The sequence below is a fragment of the Alligator sinensis genome, unplaced genomic scaffold (assembly GCF_000455745.1).
Source record: "Alligator sinensis unplaced genomic scaffold, ASM45574v1 scaffold5_1, whole genome shotgun sequence".
In the NCBI taxonomy this organism is placed as follows: domain Eukaryota; kingdom Metazoa; phylum Chordata; order Crocodylia; family Alligatoridae; genus Alligator; species Alligator sinensis.
In genome coordinates this window covers 1,837,003-1,861,412 of record NW_005842213.1, presented here as the reverse complement: position 1 = coordinate 1,861,412, position 24,410 = coordinate 1,837,003, and the positions used below count along the sequence as shown (strand labels likewise).

Sequence of the window (24,410 nt, the reverse complement as noted above, 5' to 3'; positions counted from 1 at the left end):
GGCCACTGTTCCAGTGGAGTTGATGAAACTACTCAAATTTTATAGACTGGTTCCTCTGCAAATATTGTCTCCTGGCCCCTTTCTGTTCTTGGTTTTTCTGCTGACACTACTAACAAGCGTGCCAATTTGTGCTGCATGATGCAGACACCTGTCTGTAAGGAGCTGGAGTGAGGCCACCAAGCAGCCAACAACTGGTAATGATTTTTCGGTCGCTTTGTACCTGGGCAGGTGCCAAGTGAGTGACTTGGAGGCAGAAGGTTTTGTAATTCATTGCTGGTGATCTGTTAACAATGCTTTCAGTTTTGGAGCTTGCAACCCTTCCTCCATCTGGTGAACCTGACACAGGAGGTGGTGTGAGACTGCTCAGAGGCAGTTACTCATGGGCATAACTGTTCAGTCGGATGTCACTAGGCAATTTTCTGGAAGGCAGATTTCAGAACTGAAAGAGAATTGTCTGGTGCCTCCAAACATGTTCCAGGTGATGTTCCAGCTGGTTCAGGCCAGTAGGGGATATAGCTCTTCAAATATTTAATTTCTGATAAAAAGAAATGAAGGGTCAGGCTGGTGCAGTAATCGCTTCTGCAGATTGCACTGTATAACTGACTGCTGAAGCATGTGATACATGATGTACATCTCAGCCCTTCTGCCCCACATCCTGTTTGTGTGGCTTTTAGTGCTTCATTTTTAGATGACACGTGACATTTTAGATTACCATACTTGATGTACAATTCATGTAAAAGCTCCCTGTGCTGCTACCATGCACTTCTTCGCATGTGCACAACCACCCTTGCTCAAACAAGGGGACCTAGTTGGGGATTATTTTTTTTCAAGTCAACTAAAGGAACTGAGCTCTTCATTCCAGGGTGGGACTTCTCGCTGTGATGCTGCTGTTTGGAGGTGGACTGCTGAGGAACAATTGGGATGCTGAAAGCATCCCAGTCTCATTAGTAAAGGCACCTGTGATTTGCTTTTAAGACCTTAGGAACTGCTAAAGTGAACCCCAAAGCCATCTCCCCATTGGGTGAAAGCTGGCAGGGGAGTTTCAGAGGGGCTCCCCTGGTTTGTGAGTTGGATACGAACACCATAGGAAAGCAAAAGACTTCAGCTTTCCTATTACAAATGTGTGCCAGCCCAGGTGCCTGGCACAAAATATCTAACCTTAAATTCACATCCGCCTGACTGGCAGTTTGCCATTCCTGCTACCCCAAAATAGCACTTCCATTCCAGCTTCTTTCATGGCTGCTTAGCTGAGGGGGAGCATCTTCTCAGCTGGGAATGTTTGCTATCTCTGATCTCAAAGGATGTAGTTGGGTCCATAAGGTTAAATGAGAAAGGTACCTTGCCGTGATGGCCTTACAGCACAAAGTGGACAAACATGCCACAGAGGCCAACAGTTGAGAAGGGAAGTTGCAGTGATGAGAAGTAGTAGACCAAGGGATGAGGGATTGGGAGTCTTGAAGGAGGAGAGGCTATTTGAGATGTAGGAGCAGCATGATGCAAGCACTGAAGCTTGAGAGAGAGAGTAAAAAGGTGCAATTGTAGATATGGACAAGACTGGAGGGCCTTGTGGCTAGAGATCAGGAGCTTGAATGCAATGCAGTAATAACAAGAAGCCAGAGGAGGCTGGGTAGGGAGCAGTGAGGTGGTAAAGGCAAACAGGTAGTGACTATCAGGTAGTAACAGGGAGAATAAGCACAGGGCAGGCTGACCTACTATAGGCTATAGGACTTGGAAACCAGCTGGCTAATGGCAGGGTGGAGAGAGCAGGGACTGGGAAACAGTAAGGAGGGTGAATTCCAACCATGTGGTTGGACACGCAAAGAGCAGAGACAGAGGGGAATGAAGGTGGGAGGCTCTCCACAGGAGCAGGGATTGGGAGGGGGCAGTGGGCTTCTCAGGCAGTGTCATAGAGGTGCTGGGTAACAATGAGCTGGGAAGTCTCATCCTGCACATGGAGGAGATGGGACAGGGGGTGCTGGGAAGCAGTTGCAGCAGAACATATGACCCAAGGAAGGTAATGTGAGCATTTCTGGCTTGAGAGCTGCAAGGAACCAGTTATTTTGCTCACTCTAGGCAGGAGGCACATCCACAATGGCCTGTGTTTGCATCATGGTCTCTTAGCTTGGGATCCCTCCATGGCTGCTCTACTAAGCATGCATCAGGAGTGCAATATCTATAACTGCTCAACCAGAAATGGGTGGGGATGGGGACTGACTTGTTGACTTATGGTCTCCTGTTTCTAGGAAAGCAGCTTCTCCTATCCCTGTCCTGAGACGCTCTTTTCAACTGCATATTTTTATCTCCCTTCTCTCAGCTTGGTGGTTTAAAAGTCAAGGACCAGGTCTTTGGTGAAGCAGTCAAGCAGCCTGGCATAACGTTCATCGCTGCCAAGTTTGATGGCATCCTGGGCATGGCATTCCCAAAGATCTCAGTGAAAAAAGTCACACCCTTCTTTGACAATGTCATGAGACAGCAGCTGATAGAGAAGAACATCTTTTCCTTCTACTTGAACAGGTGACTGGGGTTTGGGTAGTACAGAGTTTGCCTGCGAGGGCAAGAGATTCTAGTTCTCTTCATTTACTGGAGGCCTCCTTTTTTATTGCCTCCCTCCAGCCTAATCCTAGCTAGATTCTAACTCTGAGCCATGTCCCCAGCAAATATAATTGGGTGCAGCTGTAGCAAGCTGGTGGTGCTGTGCGATTTGGCCCCCAAATCCTATTTCTGTGGTATGGTCTGTTTCTGAACTTTATACTCCTTTGAAGGAAGTGGGGGGAGCTTGCTTCCACTCTAGAGTCTCTCCTTAACTTTTTTTCAGTAGGCTGATATTTAAGTTCTCTAGTCCTTGTCCCATCTGATATAAACTAGCATGACTCGGTCACTGGAGCTGTGCTATCTTACACCAGTTTATCACCTGGCCCTTTATTGTATTTCTACAATGTTTCTGACACGGTACAAATTAATGCAAACCCTGCCAGGGGAGCTTTGAAGCAAATGGCCTGGTTGTCACTGGCCAAGAGAACTCTCCTCTCCCACTGGCTCACCCTGCATTCCTCTACTGCTTTGCCCTTCGATCAGAATGGAGGCTCTTTGTGTCCTTATATAAGTGTAAGTGACTACACGGAGCAATGAAGTATTGGGCCCTGACTGGATAAGCTCAACCCAGTATTTGAAAATAGAGGGAGCTGGTGAATTCCTCTTGGATTTGTCCACACCAGCAATACACATGCAGTACTTGATGGGTCTCGCTTCTAGGCCTTTCAGAAGGCCTGACCTTCCGCTTTCTTATATTGGTGTGTGGCATTCCACTGCTCTCAAACCAGCATGAGGAAACAGAGAATTGGGTTTTGATTTTAAAGAGGGAAGTGGGGGTGTTGTGTACCGGGCTATGAGCTGCTTGGTGGATAATGGTTGTGTGTAGGTTCCAAGCAGGCGAAGGGACATGGAGAAGAGAGGGACCATGGCACGAGGAGGTGCTGATACTCCAAACAAGTCTTCTGACTTGTGAGAGATTCAAACTCCTCTGGCTGAAAAGCATCCTATCTTTTTAATTCTTGCAGCTAAAAAGTCAGCTCACCTCCCCCATGCCCTCAGTCACCATACTTCCTCACATCTGCTCGGTAGCCTTCTTGTCTTACAGTAACCTTGAGAATTCAGTTCTGTGGGTTGGTGGCTGTAACGGAGTCAGGCACTGATATCATAATCATAGTCAGCTGCATCTGTTCTCCTTCCTGTTTCCCCCTTCCCCCAACCACCTAGAGAGATTCCCTCATTATTAGTGGAATGGAGGGTTTTAGCTCTGTGCTCTGTACAGATGCTCATCCTGCTCCGGCCACTGCACCCTCTCTTCCTAACTTCCCCCTCACTCCAGTCACCCAGACAAAAAAGAAAACACCTGCAGCTACTGGTAAAACAAGTTGGTTAGCTTTGGGCTGTCACTGATCAGTGAGCTATCTTCCATTTGCCTTCTCCTGGCATGTAAGGATTTTATTTGGATCTCAGCATTAAAGGTGTGTGGCTGAGACCAGATGAAATTGTGACAGAATACCTTGGCCCTTGGGCAGCCTCTAGAGTCACCTTATAAATCCACACACCTTCTTCCCTAAGCCTTAACTTCTGGTGGACCTTTCATATTAGCATCCTGCTTTTTCATTACTATCCCCTGCACCTGTCTGAAGTGCTCCCTGGCGGTGTGGGGGGAGGTGGTCAGAGAAGGTGTGTTCCCACCTCCACCCTTGAACTGAATAGACCTTCTATTTCTTTTTCAGGGACCCAACAGCTCAGCCTGGAGGGGAGCTGCTGCTGGGGGGCACTGACCCCAAGTATTACAGTGGTGACTTCAACTGGGTGAATGTCACTCGCTCAGCATACTGGCAAATTCGCATGGACCGGTGAGTTCCTCTTGTTTTTGATTGCTTACATAGACACTCACTCACCCTAATGCTGGAGCCTGTCCCAGAGGCTCATAACCCAGAGCAGAACTAGACTAGCCAAGAGAGGAAATGTGTCTAATCTCTAGTCCAGCCTTTGGCCTTCTACAATGGACTGTACTGTTATCTTAATTTCAAGTAGGCTAAATCCCACCAAACTGGCTCCTAGCAGCCTCACTTGCCTCCCCAAGTAGTTTGCTGTATGGATGACTGATGCCCCTAGTGGGGATGAAGCATCGGAACTGCCTGCATGTATGCAGGGACAGAACAAGGCCAAAAAAATTCAGCACTTGACTGACAGGCCCTCTTAGCATGGGCTCACACTTGTAATCACTCATCATTGTTTGGGGAGAGCCAGAGAAAATGAACATGATTGAGTGGGCTGAGCTGTGAGCCAGGAAGCCCTGAGTCCTATTCTAAACTCTGCCATGTGGTGAGGATTTAATAGCAGTCTGTAATTACAGAGTGCCTTTTATCCAAGGATCTCCAGTACCTCCCTTCCTTGCTCCTCCCTGGGACACAGTTTAAGTGCAATTATCCCCAGGTTATTTAGTGTTTGCAAAGTGACTTGGAACACTTGGCTGAGAGGTTTTAACATGAGCACAAAGGACTGGGGTATTTAATGTGAGCCAAGACCCAGCCAGCCCCCAATCACCTACCTAATGTACTTGCTCTCCTCCCAAGATGGAAATGTTATTTAGTCCTTTAACCCTTTGCTTCTCACGGTAATACACATTATAACAAAACCCCCTGTAAAAATGGGAATAAAATATCTGCAGGGAAAATGCCAAAGGATGTGCGGCTTAATGCCTCACCATCCACGGCTTCTGGCTCCCACCCACTGAGATGACCAGGTTTTGCATGACAACCAGGTTTTGCATGACAGGCTCCAGCCTTCCATGCTTGCCCTAGGCTCTTTACCTGGAGAGCATGTAAAACAGCAAGAGTACAAAGCAAAAAAAACGTTGCTTTGCCCACCTATTGCCACCCCCCCAGCACAGACTCTAGGGAAGCAGAGCCATGGTCCTTGCCCAGCAAAGCACAGGTGCAACTGCCAGCTCAGAAGTGCTGTCACTGATGTCAGGTGGGACTACTCGCACACTTGGAGTTCAGCTTTTGTGCTGGATCAGGACTTCTGAATGTTCACGCTCTGGGGTTTTTCTCTGCCTTCCCCAGTCCATGTTAGCATGTGGTTTTTATGCAGTTCTGTTTAAACTTAGTCTCTGGTAGCTGATTGTTATATGTGCAAATTCCACTCCAGCTGAACAAAGGTGTCTCCTTCTCTCCCACACACCCTTGCATGCGTGCCTGGGAACTGGGAATCTTCTGTGCATAGGTTGAATGTTGCCAATGGGCCGACGCTGTGCAAGGAAGGATGTGAAGCTATTGTGGATACAGGAACTTCCCTCATCACTGGGCCAACAGAGGAAGTGAAGGAACTGCAGAAGGCCATTGGAGCTAAACCACTCATTAAAGGACAGGTAATAAGTCTTAGGCAGGGGTGTTCAGAGTTGCCTTTTCTTCCTTGGTGTCAAGGTCCCAGGCATCATCTCCTCCTTTGAACCTTGGCACTGGCTTCTCCCCCTCTTTCAACATATTAATGCCAGGCCTCTCTTCCATGTTTTGCAGACCTTCTTCTACCTTTTCCTCTCCTCTGCCCACCTTCCCATTTCTTGTGCCAACAGCCTCCTTTCACCTCCTTTGCTCAAGCCTGTCCCTATGCACTTGAGAGAAACTCTTGACTAATAGGCAGGGAGACAACTCTGAGCATATCACCCCTGAGCTTACACCTGTCCCATGTAAGTCCCAGGATAAACTCAGTCTAGATTTGTTCTGCATCCTGCCTGCTGTTGCCTCTAGACTGCCAGCCTCTTGGGGCAGAGACTTACTGCATCTCTGCCACAGTGAGGCATGAGCTGGACATCTTGCAGTGCTGCATAAAGACTTCTGGGCAGCAGCTCATCAATTCCAAACAGCAATTGGTGCACTTAGATTTTCTCCTGCTTTGGAAGCTGACCTCTTTCTCAGTGAGAGGAGCCAGTTGCTATGGAGAAACTGTAGCTCCTGAACTGTGATGGCCCTAGTCCTACATAAACGAAGACTGAAGCAGCTAGTGATGGAGTGGACTGGAGACAAATTTCCTCCCCACATCCTTTTATAGTTGGATCCCAAGTACCCTCCTTGGAAACTCAGGGAAGGGAGTTAGCCTGATATTAGAGGACTTCTATACTAAAGTCAGGTAGGATCCAGTGGGCAGTTCTCTCTTAAAAAAAGAAGAAAAAAAAATGATCGTATGAAACCTAATAAAGAATCACATCTGCATCTCCATTCTAAAATTCTCCAGTGAAGTTTAAAAATCTCATTCTTTGGTAGAGATCTATAGATCACTGCTGGGTTCAGCTTTATTAACTTCCATAGGTCTTTCTTGTAGGACAGCAGGGCATGTATTGCAGTGATTTCTCTGGACCTGTCCCCCTTCAGGATTCATCTATGCCACTCAAACTTTCATTAATAATGGAGGTTGACCTAAGCTATTAGACTGATCTCAAAGGTGTTTGTTTCGTCTGTTTTCATTTTATTTTTTTAAAAGTAATTTTTTTTTTTTTTTTTTTTTTAAAAAAATTTTTTTTTTTTTTTTTTTTCAAGAGCCTGGAATTCTGCTGTGCAAAGGGAAGAGATACTCCCCACTGCAAAGAGTGACAATGCTTAGCAGTTCAACTTGTTTTAGCAGTTAAAGCAGCTGTCTCTAAGCTTGGTAGCCACTCCTTAAATCCATCTTTACTGGATGCAAAGATAATCTATAAGTTTAACTGGCACAAGACCTTGAGAAATCTCCTCAAACAGAGGGCTCTGTAAGCCCCATTGCCAAAACAGCGTCTGAGAAAAGCAGTATGAAGCACCAATGGACTTGGTCTCCTGTTTTGTCCTCCTGTTCTGCTTCCAGTCTTCTATGACTTCATGCCTCTATCCTTACTTATAGTCCAGTAGCTCTTAAAGGCTTCAAGTAAGACTAGCTCCCCACCCCCGTGTTATAGAAAGATAATTCCTCCTCTGATGCCCAGCCTTGGAGTTCTTCAGGCTGTTTTGTTTCTAATTAGACAGCCTGATGAGAAATGGTCAGAGAGACAAGGTGCCTTGCCCAAGATTACATGGTAGGTGGGAAGCAAAGCTGGGAACCCAGGCTTCTACCTCAAAATCCAGTGCCCTCATTATTGGGATACATTGCCTCTTGATCTGTGTCCCCTGCTGCACTAAACTATGCGGAGCCCATCTATTAAAGGACACCCTTCCTTCCCCACACCTCTGTCCAACCCAGGACCTCATTTGGATTTGGCTTAAGACCAGAGGGCAGTAGTTGGCTTTGGCTGCCATTTTTAAACTGTCAGAAGGGGGTTGTCTGGAGGTGGAAGTAGACATGGATATCTCCCAGAGGAACTACCTTTTCCTCACCATGAGTAGGCAGAAGCCCTTACGTGGCTCAGGTTTTGCTCCTCAGTGTACTATTGCCATTTCCTTTTCAGTATGTGATCCCTTGTGAGAAGGTGCCGACACTTCCTTCTGTCTCTCTTGTGCTGGGAGGAAAGCCCTATCAGCTCACTGGAGAGCAATACATCTTCAAAGTAAGTCCCAAGCACCCTTCACCTGCCTCCCTTTTTTTTTCTGTGCTATCCATTTTCACTAGGCCCCAAGAAAATGTTGCAATGGGTGAGATCCTTGCTCTGCTAAACCAAATGGTAGTTTTGCCATTAACTGCAGTGCAGCACTGACTTCACTTGATCATGCCAGTTCTAGGCTACTGGATCTGTGAATAGCTGTGGAAAGCTCTCCCAGCGTGTTGCAGTAGCCTGAGACCACTGAGTATAGCCATGGATATAGCATATGATAGATGCATACATGGTTTGAGTCCACTATACCATCGTAATCTCTCTATCATTAGGTTTTGATAGCTCAAGGCCAGGCCTTGTCGCAATGGATATTAATGATGATTGCTTTCAATAATTCCCTCTTGCTGTAGACTCAGGTTTTCAACTGGCTCTGTAGAGTGGGCCTTTGAGCTGAAGGGAAAAAGGAGATTGTCTTCTTTTAACATGTCTTTCTCTTTCTGTAGGTTACTGTACAAGGACAAACCATCTGCCTCAGTGGATTTTCAGGCCTAGATGTCCCACCTCCTGGAGGCCCACTCTGGATCCTGGGAGATGTCTTCATTGGCCCCTACTACACGGTCTTTGACCGTGATAATGAAGCTGTTGGCTTTGCCAAGTGTAACTGAGTACCCACCGCAACTCCCCTTACCACAGCCTCTCAAACATTGGAGCTGTAGAGAGCGATTACCAGGATTAGGAAGCAAATGAGAAAATGGAAATAGATTTAAAATGAAAAGGAAAAAAAAATCATTAGTGCCCTGCTAGCTAATGTTTGCCCTCTGTTAATAAGACCACTCTAGTTGATGACTCAGCATAGAGTAATCTCCTGCCCTGTTGTTAAGTCTTCCAGCATTTTGTTTTTAACATCAACTGTCAATGCTGAACGCTTCCCACTCTTGATTCCAGGCACTAATTGCACAAATAAGAGACACAGCTTATTAGATCCACACAATGATTCCATTCCTCCTGCTGAGAAACCATGCTGATAATATAATCTTGGCATGCACTGTTTTGTTTTTGCTTTTTACATACTCAAACTTTCAGTTCCTTCTTGGGCTGATCACGGGGAGAGGAGCTGAGTTTGTCTCAACAGTTGATCTAAAATAGATGAGGAAGAAATCGGTACACTGATGGCTTTCAATAAGCTTGTTCTAGTTTAACATTCTTAATGTGCTTTGTAGTGTGAGAGATTTTACCGTGCTGCAATGGAGGGCATAATAAGCTGACTATGTGAGAGATCCCCTAAAATCCTTCTGTCAAGGTTTAAAATAAAAATGCTTTCATCTTCTTTCCCATGTCCATGGTGGCACATAATAAGAACATATAATTGTGAGTATCCACCTTTGTTGGAGTATCTCACATACCTAACTGGGCCGTGATGAAAATAGCAGCTCCAGATCGCAGAAACCTTCAGGAAGTAGGACTAGAAAGGGGGGTTGTGGTAAGTTTTTGATAGCGGTCACCAAGCTTGTATCTACAAAGGCCTGTGTTCACCCTTGAGGTCAAGCAAACCAGTCTGGGTAAATAGATGACCCAAATTGTCTTGAGTGTGGTTAATTTTTCTGCCTCTTTAAGTTTTCCCAGGTATCGGGATTTACTAGCTTAATCTAGACCTGCATCGGGGGGTAATATTTTTCTTTTCTTTATTTTCTTTTTTTAAGCCTAGATCCCATTGAAAATCAAAGGGAAAGGAGGCACTTCTACACCATGTAGTTGCTCTTGAAAATTATATTTGTAGTATTTTTGGATGGATCAAAATTAGATTGATTAGCAGTCATATGAGAGAGCTGAAAGGCCTCCAGATCGGAGGCATGGGGAAGCATCTGACGTTCCACTTGCTTCTCTTAGACAGTCTCTGAACCTTTTTGAAGCCAACTTATCTCTGCTGTACACTCCTTACTCAGTACTGTAGCTTCCTTATGAAAAACCTTGAAGAGTCCTGTAAATGTATGCCAGGCTTCTCAAAAAGAATGAGGTGTGTTCCCAGCTCTGCAGAGCTTACAGTCTAAGGGTTTAGTTGTGCGCACAGACTCTCTCTTACCCACACTGAGCAAGGGCCTGTACACACAGAAGCTGTGTGCACAGTTGGGCTGTAACTAAGAGAAGACAAACGCAAAGCCGCAGTCCTGAGCAAAAAATGCAAGTTGGGGTTGGTGGCAAGAAGTAGGGTAAAAATGGGTTTTAAACGAGGGTATGTGGAAGAATGCTCCAAGGCCTAGTGAGCAAATGGAGAGACATCCAGTAGACATCATTAGGTTTGGAGTGAGGCCCCAAACATTGCCAGCAAGAGCAAAGTCAGAGCTGAAGGGTGGAACATGGAGATAATGAATCAAATCCTTGACTTGCTGAGGATGCAAAGCAATGTAAATAATAATTATTGTGGTGCAGGGATTGGGAGAGACCTAATGGGTGAAATTCTAGCTCCAGTGAAGTTGGCATGAGTCTTGCCAATTGACTACTTCAGAGCAGGATTTCACCCAGGAGGTAGCAGGTTAGAGGTGTTGGGTTTGGGTAGGTGGGAACCTGTCAAAGGAGAGTGGATCCATCGTCTTCCCAGGATTGAACCAAGTTGGAGCTTGGTGTTCAGGGACAGAAAAAAGCAAGGACACAGCTGACACTCAGTGCTAAGTTCCACCCTTTTCTGGCCCTTTATCCAAGCTCTGAGTTTGCTAAGAGGGTTGGACTTGGGCTCTGATAGGTTGTATTTGACAGGTAGGATCACTACTATTCCTCACCCACAGGGAGAGGCCTAGCCAAAGCAGCTGTGACTGCAGGTGTAATCTAAAGCCCCAGGAGTAATCCATGTGCTGCTCCCAGAGCTTCCTTCTTCCTGCTTATCCTTAACTGCAGCCCTGGATTAGAAGCCTAAAGGCATCTGTTACAGCTGAAGGGCAAGAGGAGGTCACTAAAAAACGCATCGAATACAGATATTCATGTGCTCCCCGGAGAGCCCCATTTTCAAATTGATCAAGGGCCCAGAACTTATTAGTTCTGCTGATTCCTGTTTCTGCTGAAGACTTCATCTGCTACGGCAATTGAAACAAAGCAGTTTTTTTTTTGGTTTTTTTTTTGGTTGCAGGTTCCCATTAATTGGGCTTAGGGTGGGAAAATCCACCAAGAGAATTGACTGCTAGTTTAGAATTTATTCAGGATTTAACTTACCCCATGGTAAGATGTATGACTTACAATGTACACCCTCTAGTAACTCAGAGGTGATAAGATTGGGCTATTGTCTATCCTTAGACATGGAGAGCATTGAAATCTTGGGGAAGACTCTGACGCATGGTAAAGTTCTAAAAGACATCTGTCTTTGGCCAAGCTGGGGGAGCATTTTATTTGACATAATGTATTTGCAATGCAAAGACCAGGGAACCACTGTGTGAGCCTCTTCCTCCCCCTGCCCCTCTGCCATTGTCTTGCCTGCTTTTTCAAAGTGAACTTTAAATGCTGTGTGACTTTAATTTTGGGGCTATTAAACTTGCTGTCAGAATTATTGTCTCATGGAAAGTTGAAATAAAAATGTTATTTTTTTCTCCCTTACCTTGAGAGAGAGATTTGTCGTCTTAGGCTTTGGGTTGATAAGGAAGTATGCATATGTGTGTGTGCATACACATGTTACCTCAATCCATAGGTGCCAAGTACATGGGGGTCCAAAGGTGCTGGCCCCCCTTGGGAAGAGAATAGGGTGACCACCTGTCCCTAATTGGGAGGGACAGTCCTGAAATGGGAACATCAAGTCCCAGTCCTGGGCTGCATGACTCCGGGACAGCATTTGTCCCAGATTCCCAGTATCATGCAGGGATCCAGGTTTTCTGTTCACCGTGGAAAAATGCAGGGAAACATTAGGTTTCTCCTTGCAAGCTGGCAGTTTCAACCTGCAAGGGGCTGTGGGGAACGAGATGTGCACACATGCACATGGCCAGGAATACAGCCCCAGGCACTGGTGGAGAGTAGCTTTTCCAGCTGCCTGCAGGTAAGTCTATGGTGGAGGGAGGAGTGGGCAGGGGTTGGGCTTGGGGGTGCTGCCCAGCCAGGGTGGTGCATGGGGCCCAGGGCTGGGGTGGGGAGTGGGACAGCGGTGGGCAGCTCATCCAAGGGCCGGGGGGAGGGGGGCATCTCCCTGCTGCTGTATGTAATCCCAGGGAGTGGGCCATGGGAGGGGCATATGCCCTCCAGACTTGTGTGTGGGGCGGATGTGGGATGCTTGGAGCTCTCTGCTCTGCTGCCTTCTCTGTGGAAGCCCTGTGCCAGCCACGCCACCTAGCAGCAGTGGGGTGCACAACTCTGCGCCACTGCTCCCGCTGCTGCAGGTGGACCGGGGCCCCTCAGCTGGCGCATGGCTCCCTGGGGGAGGGTGGAAGGGTGAGAAGCCCTGAGCCCACAATGGATAGCCTGCATCCACCCCCCATGAGGACTGCTCTGTTCTGGTCGTGCTGTTAGGGGGGCCATCATCTTAGCCCCCCTCACCTCCAGCAGAAATAAATGCACCTATGCCTCAGTTAGTTGCAGTGGGAGATTCTGTAGCAGGATGGAGAGGGGATACAGTGTACTTTAGTCAGTCACTTGGGGATGGAATTAAAAAGGAAATTCTCACAAGTTCAGTGGATGTTCCTTCAGGCATCAAGGAAGAGGCCAATACCTAGACTAGGCAAAATACAGCCTTAGAGGCTTCTCAGACTCTGCTTCCTCTCTTTGCAGGTTTTGTGTCCCACTAGGCTCTCTCAGGGTGGCTCCTCTGTGATGGGGCTTAAGTGTCCTTGATTCTTTTCTTCCCTCTGGCCTTTCAGTTCAGAGGTTTGGAGTGGGAAACAGGTACAAGGCAACACCATATGGCACTTAGGTGAACAAAAGCAGGTTATGCAGAGCATTCCCGATGTTCTCCTGTCTCTACCTCAGTTTGCTCAGTTGTGAGAGAGTTAATAGTGTTGGTATCTTTCATGTCACAAGTGGGAATCCAAGTTAGCACTCCCCTGAATAGGACTCTTCACATCTGTCAGACCTAAGGGTTCAGGCTGTCTACAATCTGGGGCAGACCAAAGCATGTGGCTTTCCATAGGCCTACTTCTCAGCTGTTGGGGTTAGAAGCAGGCAGGGAGTTATTGTCTTGTTTTGCGTTTTGGTCCAAAAATATGACAGCTTTGTAGTGCCAGCCTAGCACAACTTGGCCCAATATGAGCTCTAGCCCCACTGCAAGCTTTACTGTAGTGCATCTGCAAAGCTGGCTAGATCCTGGGGGGTGTCAAACTCATCCAGTGTGCAGGGGTTTGGGACCCATCTGCATGTAGCACACAGGGCCAGTCTGGGGCACTTGCTGCAGGTAGGGCTGTTTTGGCACAGGCACCATGTGCTGGATCCGGCTCAGGCCCATGGACTGGTCCTGGATCCAGCAAGCAGGGCTGCTCCAGAGTGGATGCCACATGCAGTGCTCACTCAAGGCTGGCCCTGTGTGCTGTGTACAGCCTCTGCACCGTGTGCAGCCCATACCACATAGTCTCTGCTTGCCACACAGGCCCAAGGCCAGCACATACTGCATACAGCACACTCACCCAAGACCCAAAGGCAGTGCTGCAGGCCAGATGAGCGGGCTCCAGAAGCTGGATGTGCTCTGCAAGCTGTAACTTTGACATGTCTGTCTGCCATAGCCTAATCTATGTGAGGATTGTTCTAACAGCATGCCAGGGGCTCCATAGTGCAGTTGCTGAAGGTAGTCAGTATCGTTACCCACATTTTACAGTTGAAAAAACCAGGATGACTTGTCAGGCTAATGGCAGAGCCAGGAACCAGAACCCTGATCCCCTGAGGGTTAGGTCAGCATAATATCAGCTCACCTGTACTGGCTTCCACTAGGAATCGCTCAGCCACTTGTAATCTCTTGCCCTCTAAAAGAGGGTGACATCATATTGGCTCTACCCACTGGATCACGCGCTTACAGCAGGCTAATCTTCCAATATCTGGTGGCTTTGAAACTATTTTGTGCTAGAAGTATGGCATAAACCAGTCCTACATTGGTTCAAGAGTGAGCCAGGGTTAGAAACCTGGGATCTTGTATCAGAGGTGTACTACAGGGTACACATCCCAAAGTCTTTCTGTGAGTCTGTTAGCAAAGTCCCCAATTTATAGAGTTGAAAGGCTTGGTGGAGAAGAACAACATTTATTTATTTATTTATTCAATTGCCTGGAAAAGCCACCCTATTCTCTGTGCACCTTAGTATTATCGCTGCTGGTAATGGGGTGGTATTTACCCTTAAACAAGGGTAAAGCTTCTTTGCATTAGGTCCTGTACAAATACAGAGTAAAACTTAAAGAATGTTAAAAATACATGGGCAGAACAGACAAAGCAATGCAGTATTGTTTCCTTTGACACATGAGGAACTGAGAATACAGAGAATTAAATGAGTTGCCCAAGGACAAACAAGGAGTCTGGGATGGAGCAAGAAATGGAGTTTTTATCTCTTTAGTCCCAGTTCAGTGCTTACCCACATAATCCTCCTTGCCCTTATTAAAACAGATAACAATACAAAAAGACTGGCTGCAAAGATCCACCAAAATCCCAACCCTCCGTCTGCTGTTTCTTCATACCCCAAGAGAAAAAAAAATGCAATCGATTGCCAAATGCTTATTAATATAAATGAGAGAATGCTTCCTGCCTTAAAGACTTTGTTATACTAACTCCGAGGGAAGAGTTCCTGACACAGACCCATGCAGATGGCAGAGAACTGGGGCCTAAAATAGACTCCAGGGTGGAGGGAAGAAGGGGTGCAAAAAGAAGTTAGTAAGGGAGCAGTGATGTTAAACATGCCTCATTGCTTCCAGAAATCATTTCTTGTCTGGATTCAGATGTTCCCTGCAGTGTTTGCAACTGAGGCATTATAGTGTGGCTGAATGAGAACCAAGTTTCAGGACTCCCTGTGGTGAGTGGGGAAACTGCCTGAAGCCCAGCACAAATGGTGTAAGCCCTGATACCTGGACCTGTCCACAGATCTAATGGCAGGGTCTGAGCCCAAACAGTGTCCAAGGAGAGAGAGACCCAACAAAATAAACAATCCTCCATAAAGAAGGTGGAAAATAAATTACTGAGTGTTCTTCAGTCATCACTGGTGCTCAGAGCCAGGCCTGGGGAAAATGGTGCCCTGGGCACACTTGTATTTTGGCACTCTGTCCTGACCCCAGCCCCCAAGTCAGTGGCACTGCTGCAGGCAGAGGCACAGGGACAAGTGTGGCAGGGAGGCAGAGCAGCATGGTGCATCAGCAGTAATGTCAACTCTCATGAAAAATCATGAGACTCCCAATTTCCAAGTCAAATAAACTCTGATTCATGGTCTCCTGATAGAGAGATCAAATCTCAGGATTTTTTCTTCTGGAGCATGTAGAGAGTGCCAAGCTGGGGGAGGGATGGGGACAGACTGAGGCTCCCATGGGGAGGAAGGGCATGGGGCAGGGGCTGGGATGAATGGGGCCCCAGGGTCAGGGGGGAAATAGCAAACATGTGCCCCCCTGGATTCGTGCGCAGGGCAGAGGCAGGGTGCCTGCTGCAGGCTGGGGCTCTGCACCCTCCTGCCTTTGCCCTGGGAGCCATGCGCACACACTTCAAAAATAGCATTTCATGATTTACACTCCAAATCTCTTGATTTTTAAGAGTTTGTCTCATGGTTTTTGACACGGTGGGGTTGGCAATACTGCATCAGGCAGGTGGGCAGTGGCTGGAGGCAGAGGGAAGGCTGAGCTGGGCACTGCTCCTCCTGCCTGGGGCAGATCAGCCGGGGTGGAGTCGAGGGGAGAGCACTGCTGTAAGCGCAGGCTGCTTACACGTGCACGCGCGCGCACGTGTGTGTGTGTGTGTGTGTGTGTGTGTGTGTGTAGCACCCTGGGTGGTTGCCCATGTCACTATCCCCTAAGGCCAGCTCTGCTGGTGGTGCTAATGCTACAGTGAGTAACCTTTGGGTTTGAAAATTGGACTGGCCAGCAGTTGGAGCCCCTGGAATACAAAAGGGATTGTCAGATCTTTGTGGGCAAGGACTCTCGTTTTGTTGTGCGTGCAGTGCCCAGCACAATGGGGTCCTGTCCAGGATGAGGGCTAGGGGAGCGCTACTGCGATATAAACAATAATAATTTAAAAAAAGAGTGGTAAACAGCAATTTGCTCAGGCAGCACATGTCCTCTGAGTCCTCCCTGCTCTTTGCCTTCCCAGCATATCTTTGCCCCAGTGTGATCCAGTGAACACAGACTAGGGCAGGGGTCAGCAACCCCTGGCACAGGTGCCAGAGCATGGCACACAAAGGCATTTTGCTTGGCAAATGTGCCTCAAGGCAGACATTGGGAAGGGGCCAGGGCTGCACTTCCACAACAAGGATTGGGCCCTTTGCAGCTTTCCCCTCACATGCCAACATCTTACAAGTTGAAGTTGGGATGTTTTTGACACTCAGCCCAAAAATATTGCCAACCCCTGGGCTAGGGCTTTCTGCCTCTTGGCCACTGACTTTTTCCCATATGTCTGCAGACCACGCTGTTTTCTAGGCAGCTGGAACTGAGGAGGGTTTTGTACCCACACGTGTCCTTTCATCTCCCCACTAGGAAGTGTTGCTGTTGCTGGAAGCAGTAACTTTTCCACGGCCTGTCCCCTTTGCCTGAATGGTTTCACCATAGGAAGGTGGCAGCTTTCCCCAGCTCAGTTCCTCTCAGGGGAACCAGAAAAGGCTGAAAGGTGGGAGCCCGGGCAGATATGAGGGCCATGGCTGGATGTGGGAGAGGGGCAGTGTTGCTGAAAGAGTGGATCTTCAGAGGTCTTGAGCACCCACAATTACTTCAGAAAATTCGGCCATTAAAATAACAGGAAGGAGAAGACCTGAGGGGATGGCTCACAGTATAGTGGGAGAAGGGAACAGACCTGACGTCTAATTGGAAGAGGTCAGATAGTCTGCCAGTAGTTCACCACTTACACCAAAGCTGATTGGCAAGACTGCTCCTAGAAGATGACATAGGTAAAAGGGAGAATGGGCTTAGGAGACAGTGTACGTAGGTTGTAGGTTGTATGGTCTAGTTCTCCTTCCCTCTGACCCGGCAAAAGTTTGGGCTTTCCCAAACCTTTGGGATGTTCCCCATATGTGTTCTTGCCCTGCAGATGCCATGCTGTGCTTATACATCAAGCTCTGCATGCAACTTGTATTGTTGCAAGTCAACATCACACAACACCAATGCAAAGTTTTAGTTAATAGAGTCTTGGACTGCTTAGAGTTGACCTTGAAGATCCTGCAGCCGCCACTGGGAGGCCTGACTACTCAGGTGGCCATAGCTAAATAAGCTGAAATCCATCAGACTGTACCCATAGGATATGACTCACAGCTAGTCTGCACCTAGTGTCATTGTTGTGGACACCTGGGTAAATGTTCTCCCCCCTCCACAAGGCCTGAGACCCTCACAGCCCAGATCCTACTTCACCGCACTGTTTCATTACGTGTGTTGATGTAGTGTTAAACATTAGCCTTGGTTTCCCTTCCCCTTCCCCCCCATTTTCTTTCTGCAGAACTTGATCCACTTGCCATCTTTGGTGGCTGACTCTTTAGGAAATTTTCCACTAAAACAATGATAAATATTATCATGGCAACATGGACAGAACAGCAGACATGTGATGTGAGTACCAAGCGTCCTCTTCTTGTGCCCTTTTTCTCCTCTCACTTACCCTCCTGCAAGTCAATTAGCTGCCAAATGCTTATTAGGTAATGAATCAACTTGGGTCCATGCTGTTATACCAATCCAAAAATGTGTAAGTAAATGGAAAATCTGGCCTCTTGTTCATGAAATCAAGATGCTCAGATAGTTGGTACAGCCCCTACAAGACAATTGGTTGCCTTTGGAAATAATTTTATTCTGAATGACTAAGCACTTTTTTTTTGAGGTTGTTGGGTTTCTCTTTTCTTTCTCCGCTTTGATGTATTTATTTTAGATTATTTTATATTATATTATTTTAGATTCCTTTGGGAGGAGAAAGGAAGTGGAAAGCAGCCTAACAGCTAGAGGACGAGAGAGAAAAAAACGTGGGAGGAGTGGGGGAACTTGCCTTTCCAAGCTTTGAAACCATATTATGATGCAGCAGGCTCAGAAACTGTTATAGAGAATCTCAAAGTACCGGGATAGGAAAGGGGAACCAGCTGCTCACTGCTGTGCCTCCTCCGCACAAAAAGGTGAGGAAAGCAGGCCTGTGGAAGTCTCCCAAGGTTGCTAACCTGGTTCTAGCCAAGATTTTTGAGACAGGACTTTATACACAGTGTGTGTCTCAGACATGTGGTAATTCTAAAGCTCTCCTCTATAAAAAGGGATTTCAGCAGAATCTCTTAGTGACAAGGACCATCTTCTCATTCTAAGTTTGTAAAGCACACTAGAGTCCTGGTCCAGGGCTGGGAAGCCAGGCTGAAACCAAAATGCAAACAAACCAACATTGCAGCTTTCATTTTAAAAAAGAAAAAAAAATTCAGTCCTGATTGTGGAAAAAACCTTGGATATGTAATTCCTAATGCCTCAGCCACCAGGAGGCAAATTAAAAAGACACACACACACACACACCACATAGATATCTAGATATATATCTATCTATATATCTGTGTGTGTGTTTAATTTGCCTCCTGGTGGCTGAGGCATTAGGAATTACATATCCAAGGTTTTTTCCACAATCAGGACTAAAAGTTTTTTTCTTTTTTTAAAATGAAAGCTGCAATGTTGGTTTGTTTGCATTTTGGTTTCAGCCTGGCTTCCCAGCCCTGGACCAGGACTCTAGTGTGCTTTACACACACACACACACAGATATATAGATATATCTCTCTATATATCTATGTGTGTGTGTGTGTGTGTGTGCATGTGCATGTATTAAAAGGACATATACAAATCATGAGACTTCTAAATATATATACATTTAAAAGTCTCATTATATTTAATGATGTCTCATGATATTTAATGATATCTAATGTTAGAGGGCTTGACTCATGATTCCTAATGCTCAGAAATACTCTTGTTTCTGATATTAGATTCAGTAGTCAGGTGACCTTGATAATATGCCCATTTATAATTTAGAATTGTTGCTGTCCAAAAGCATTATTAACGATAATTAAGAAAAGATCCTACAATGCTTTGCAAATTCTGAGCCTAATCTAGCAACCACAAGTGTAATGGGAAGATTCCCACTGATTTAACAGGCTGCAAATCAAGCCCCATTTATCCCACATGTAGCATTACTGAAATGCAGCCATCTCTGGGGTACCACAATAACAGCCAGCTGATGCACAGTACTGAAAGGGCTGACTTTTTTGGTCATGGAATCAGAGACTAGCAAGTATTCTTTTTCAGTGTCACTGTACCTAGGGAGAGCAGGCAGGGTCTTGGTTTTGAGGGTAACAGCCAAAAGCCCTATGTGTACATAACAAATCCCATGGGACACACTCAACCAATTTTCAGGTGTGTTAAGACTCTTTTATAGCACTCTGACAATGCAAAAGGACCAGAAAAAGTAGAGTGGCACATCATCTCAAAACTTTGCAGGGAAAAGGGACAGGCATAGGCCACCATTCTGTGCCTATTCTCTGCTTTCCAGAGCACAGCTCACCTGCTTATCTGGCCTATTGAATTCGCTGGGAGGACGAAGGGCTGAGTCGGTGGTGTTGGCACCTGGGCCCATGGTTCCCAAGAGCCTGTGGTGTTTCAAGTATCCTCTGGCACAAAGGCCCTTTAGGGACTCTTGCAAACTGCAGGCATTCAGGTTGTAACAAGATCACGAGATCATTACAGAGGCATAATTCTGAAAGAGTCAAAGAAGGGAATGGTGTCTGTAGTGAAAGTGGAAGAAGAGACTGCCCCTCAGGGCTCCTGTGAGTCAGGCATTTCTCACACAGCTTTTGATGGTTTCCTCACCCTTCTCAGGTGTAATTACAGCCTTATGTTCTGCCACCAACCTTACAACCTTACATTCTACAATCGTTGGCTCTGGTGTGGCAGTGTCACCCTTCACTTCTGAGGCTCCTTCTCTAGATCCAAGTGAACGTTCCTTCACATTGTTATTATGTATGGCCACAGCTTATAACCTACCATCATGCACTCCTAAAAATCTACCTTTACCAAATCAGGAGGCTCAAATTGACTACTAAAGCCTGGACAGAATCTCAGCTGACCTGCACTACTCGCCTCGCCAAAGGCAGAAGGTAAGGTCATTCAAATAGCCACCTAGGAGGCTCCCTCGTGTTCCCCCTATGTCAAGGGCGGGCAATTATTTTGGGCAGAGGGCCATTTACTGAGTTTTGGCAAGCCATTGGGGGCCGCATGATAGGCAGCCAGGGACAGATAAATATTAATTTTCTAAATGTTTTTAGGGACCCCGCGGGCCGGATAGAACGGCCTGGCAGGCCACATCTGGCCCCCGGGCCGCATTTTGCCCGCCCCTGCGCTTTGTGCACTCCGGCTCCACCTGGTTTCTCAGCTGCCCAGCAGAGCTAAAGGGACCAACCAGGGATTCCCCTTTGCAAAGACTTCTCCTTGCTGGTGGGGACTGCTGTGGTGTTGACATCGAGGCCAAGGAGACTGTCTCCCCCAGGGGCAAATCCAGGGAGGGTGCAGTGGTGCAGCTGCACTCCTTTTGGATTGAAGTGCACTGCAGGAGTCTCTGGGGTCTTTTCTAAGTCCCTGAAGCAGGTGAAAACCCCATTCCCTTCCCTTTGGTGCTCATAGGCATGCCCCTTCCCCCCGTCCTCCCTTCTCTGCTGGCCATTGATGCTTTCCTCCTGGTCCCAGGGATGAGGGAAGCCCTTTTGCCCCACCCAGTGGGGCTTTATGGGGAGGGTGCTCACCTGGGGACAGGAGCAGCAGCAATAGTGTGGTGGGAAAGTAGTTTTCCCCTCCCTGCCTGGTCCCCTGATAACAGGCATGTGGAGGAAGACCCCCCCACACCCATCCCTACAGCTGCTGTCCAGCCCTTCTCCCTAGCTGAGTGCCCCCTTCTGCTCAGCCCAGAGGCAGCAGGCAGAAGCAGCTCTGGAGTTTCCCCTGGACAGCAGGGAAAACAGTAGCCACAAGGGATGGAGCAAGGGAAGGGGAGGGCAGAGCATGTGCCTTTGAGCATGAAGGGGAAGGGAGTGAGGATTTTCATCTGCTTTAGGCATTTGACAAAGTCCTTGGAGGCTACTGCAGGGGAACAGGGAGAAAGGAGGGTGGGGAGGCAGGGAGCAGGAGAGGTGCAGCTAACCCTGCAATGTAGGGTGCTGCTCCCTCACCACTCTTTGGGAAATCTGGATCCACTCCCCCTGCAAGTACTCAGCCAAAGGGACCAGGAGAGACCAGGCCTTGTCAGCAGGGTGGGGATGAGTTCAAAGAGGGGACGGAAGCTGTCTTTGAGCTCCTGGTCTCCTACAGCGTGTTGCTTCTTGAAGCCCTGTACAGCCCCTGTGGAGTCCAGCAGTTCATTTTCCCTTTCCAGTGTGGGCCAGTCTGTCAAGCTGAGATAAGCTCTATGTACCCAGTAACAAACCTACTATCTCACTGGGCCAAGCCAGAGTAAGTCAGGGTGTTACCGCTCTATCAGCTTGAGGATCTCCCTGCCTCAGGTCTGTATGAACACAGCACACGAGACAGCCATGCCCAGGCTCACAGGCTCCAATAAAATCACAGCCCGGGGTGACGCTGCTAGGAAGCTCAGAGGCACAAATTGCTGAGGCTGGCTAGTTAGGAACAAGGAGGTGGTTGTGGCTGTGCATCAATGAGAGGCTATCTCTTTCCCATCCCTTTCTCACAGAGATCAGCACTGAGGCTTTCTCTCTCTGGGTTTCTCACAGGAATAAACTCTCCTCTGTTATCTTTAGCAACACATCAGACTCGCTGTATGGGGGAGGGAGCCCAGCCTCAGCATTAGATAGCAGGATCAGAGGGCATCCCACTGATGGACATAACGGCACTGTGATCTTGTTGCCTCTTTGCCCTCAGCACTTTGCAGCTGGGGTTTTGAAGGGTTTTTCTTTGTTATGAGGAGAAATCAATTATATCCGGAATTGGAGGTTTTCTTGGCATAACCTTGTCTTTTTATAGTGAACATACTCAAATCTCTGTTTGCTTGAACACAGTAAAACCAAAGAGCAGGCAGTTTCCTTGCTCATAAATCCCCAAGTTTCCCATGCCAGTGCGATTGGTGCCCAGGATGCCCTGTCCATCTGCTCTTTCAGGTTCACACTCACAGCTCCTTCTCCTGGCATGGCCTCCAACAGTGACCAGTCTCCTACCCCTTGTTCACCACCTAGGAAGATGCCATGCCTCAGACCTCTTACCACGTGGCCTATTTATTATATTGGTTTTGACTATGTACAGGGGCCCGATTCCTCCTTTTCTTGAGCCTAAAAGAAACTATTTGGCACACCTTCTGGATGTAAGGAGAGTTGTGATTGCCTTTGGATCTCCGGTTCCCCTAACGCAAGTCAGTATTACCTTTGAGCGTAACATTTTCAGTCCTGCATTCCAGTATATTCCCCATACATCCTTATACAGCTTTGTTTTTTATCAGCACTGCTGCACATTGAGTAGAGGTTTTGCTTAAACCATCTACAGTTACCCCCAGGTATAAGTCCAGATTTAAAATTAATTTAGAGCCCAGCCCTTTGTCTGAGTAGTTTAAATGATCCCTGCCATTCTGCATTACACTGCAGCAATTGGCAACCATAGTCTTCTACTCATTCACTTAGCTTTGGTAGGTTTCTCTGAAGTCCCCCACAGGCTTCTTTGGGCTGGACTAATCTAAATACTTGTGTCTCATCTGCATGCTTTGCCACTTCATTGTTTACCTCGTTTTCCAGATCGTTAATGACTGTATTTAAAGACGCAGTTCTTTATATGGAACCTCATAGGGTCTCTGCTGGTAATTTTTCACTGTGCTGAAAATTGACTCTATTTTTCTATTGCCCAGAGCAGTTAACTAATATTTGGGGCCTTGCAGTTTGTTTCCATTAAGAGAGAAAATGGATGGCATGAGTCAGGTCGTTGTTTGATGCAATCTCACTTGTTTCCAATGAACATACACAAAGTCCTATTTCCTCGAACCCAGTAGGAACAAGGAAAAGCAGGCAGTTTCCTCCCTCACTGTTTCAATGTCTGTCCCTCTAGTCACTTCTATGCTCCAAGAACTTTAATGTCTCTGCTTCTTCTCAGGCACTTGTAAATAATGGCTTCTCTCTCTCTGCTTGCTGGTTTTCTCTCTCAGCTCTCTTTTCTGCATGTTAGACGCACACAGAACGTACCAAACCATCTTGTAGGCTCTACATTTGCAAATCAGCATAGTTTCCAAACGGGCTTAGCTGCAGAGCCCCTTGCCTTGGGCAGTGACTTTTTTTTTGTTTCCAGCAATTGCACCACAAAAAGAGACTGCATTGCTTCTTCCATCTAGCATGAAGGAAAGAAAGATGCTCACCTGTTGGCCTTACCCATAGGTTTGTCTATGGATCAGATGTTTGATAGCTTGTTTGACAGCAGAAATTGATACCTTCCAGCAGATCTACTCTTTGCTTTCTGTCTCAGCCAGTCTCCTAGTCTCAGGGGGATTTTACCTCTCATCTTAGATACCTCAGTTTCCTTATTAGTCTCTTGTGAAGGACTTGCATCTTGTGTACACACAACAATAGCATAATATTCATTTTGGCAGAAACAGATATGCATCAGCGCGTACCTGTGTTGCCCATTAATATATCCCTGAGTTAAATCAACAGACTGGTTCCCCATTTTTTATCCAGCACAGCTCTGTACCAGCTGAGTTAAACCAATGTGGTGGCAACACAGAAACAGCCTTACCTCAAAGGAGCTACAGTGGGGAAGGAAGTCTTCCTCCTGCTGTCCCAATCACTTTTATTAACAGACTTAAAGCATTTGGAGAGGTGTCCCTTTCCTTTGAAAATGCTGTACTCGTGACCTCTCCCAACCCAGTCTTTTTCTGCTTATCTTCATGTCTCACCATCTATTTTCACTTAATATTTGAACACGAGTGTCTCATCATTTTTACCTGTTTCCCTTTTCTTTTCTCTACCCAAAGTCACAAAATGCAGCTCCTGTCCTCTGAACCAAACAGGTTAGGACACTCATTTATCTGGGCCCAGGGTCTTCTCTTGCTTCAGAGAAAGCTGGAGTTACTACCATGACTTGCTGGTGTGGTCTCCCCACCAACTGTGATACTGGAAATCAGCCCACAATCTCTGAGTCCACTACCTATCACCAAGAGTGACGATGTGGGCTTCAACTGAAGATGCAAGAAATCTCATGGTTAGAGCGTTTTTACATGCTCAGGGTGGGGGTGGGAGGGCTGTAATTAAAGCAGCTCTGAGAGACACTCAAA

General features: G+C 47.1%; 1 protein-coding gene across 1 annotated transcript in view; it reads left to right on the top strand.

Moving 5' to 3' along the window:
* CTSD (cathepsin D) overlaps nt 1-11,611 on the top strand; it is a 38,067-nt gene extending 26,456 nt beyond the window's left edge. The window contains exons 5-9 of the mRNA XM_006026892.3: nt 2,315-2,514; nt 4,266-4,388; nt 5,764-5,908; nt 7,949-8,047; nt 8,536-11,611. Of these exons, the coding sequence (XP_006026954.1) occupies nt 2,315-2,514; nt 4,266-4,388; nt 5,764-5,908; nt 7,949-8,047; nt 8,536-8,697 (729 nt within the window). The 3' untranslated portion in view covers nt 8,698-11,611. The remainder of the gene's footprint in view (nt 1-2,314; nt 2,515-4,265; nt 4,389-5,763; nt 5,909-7,948; nt 8,048-8,535) is intronic.
* Nucleotides 11,612-24,410: the final 12,799 nt, after the last annotated feature.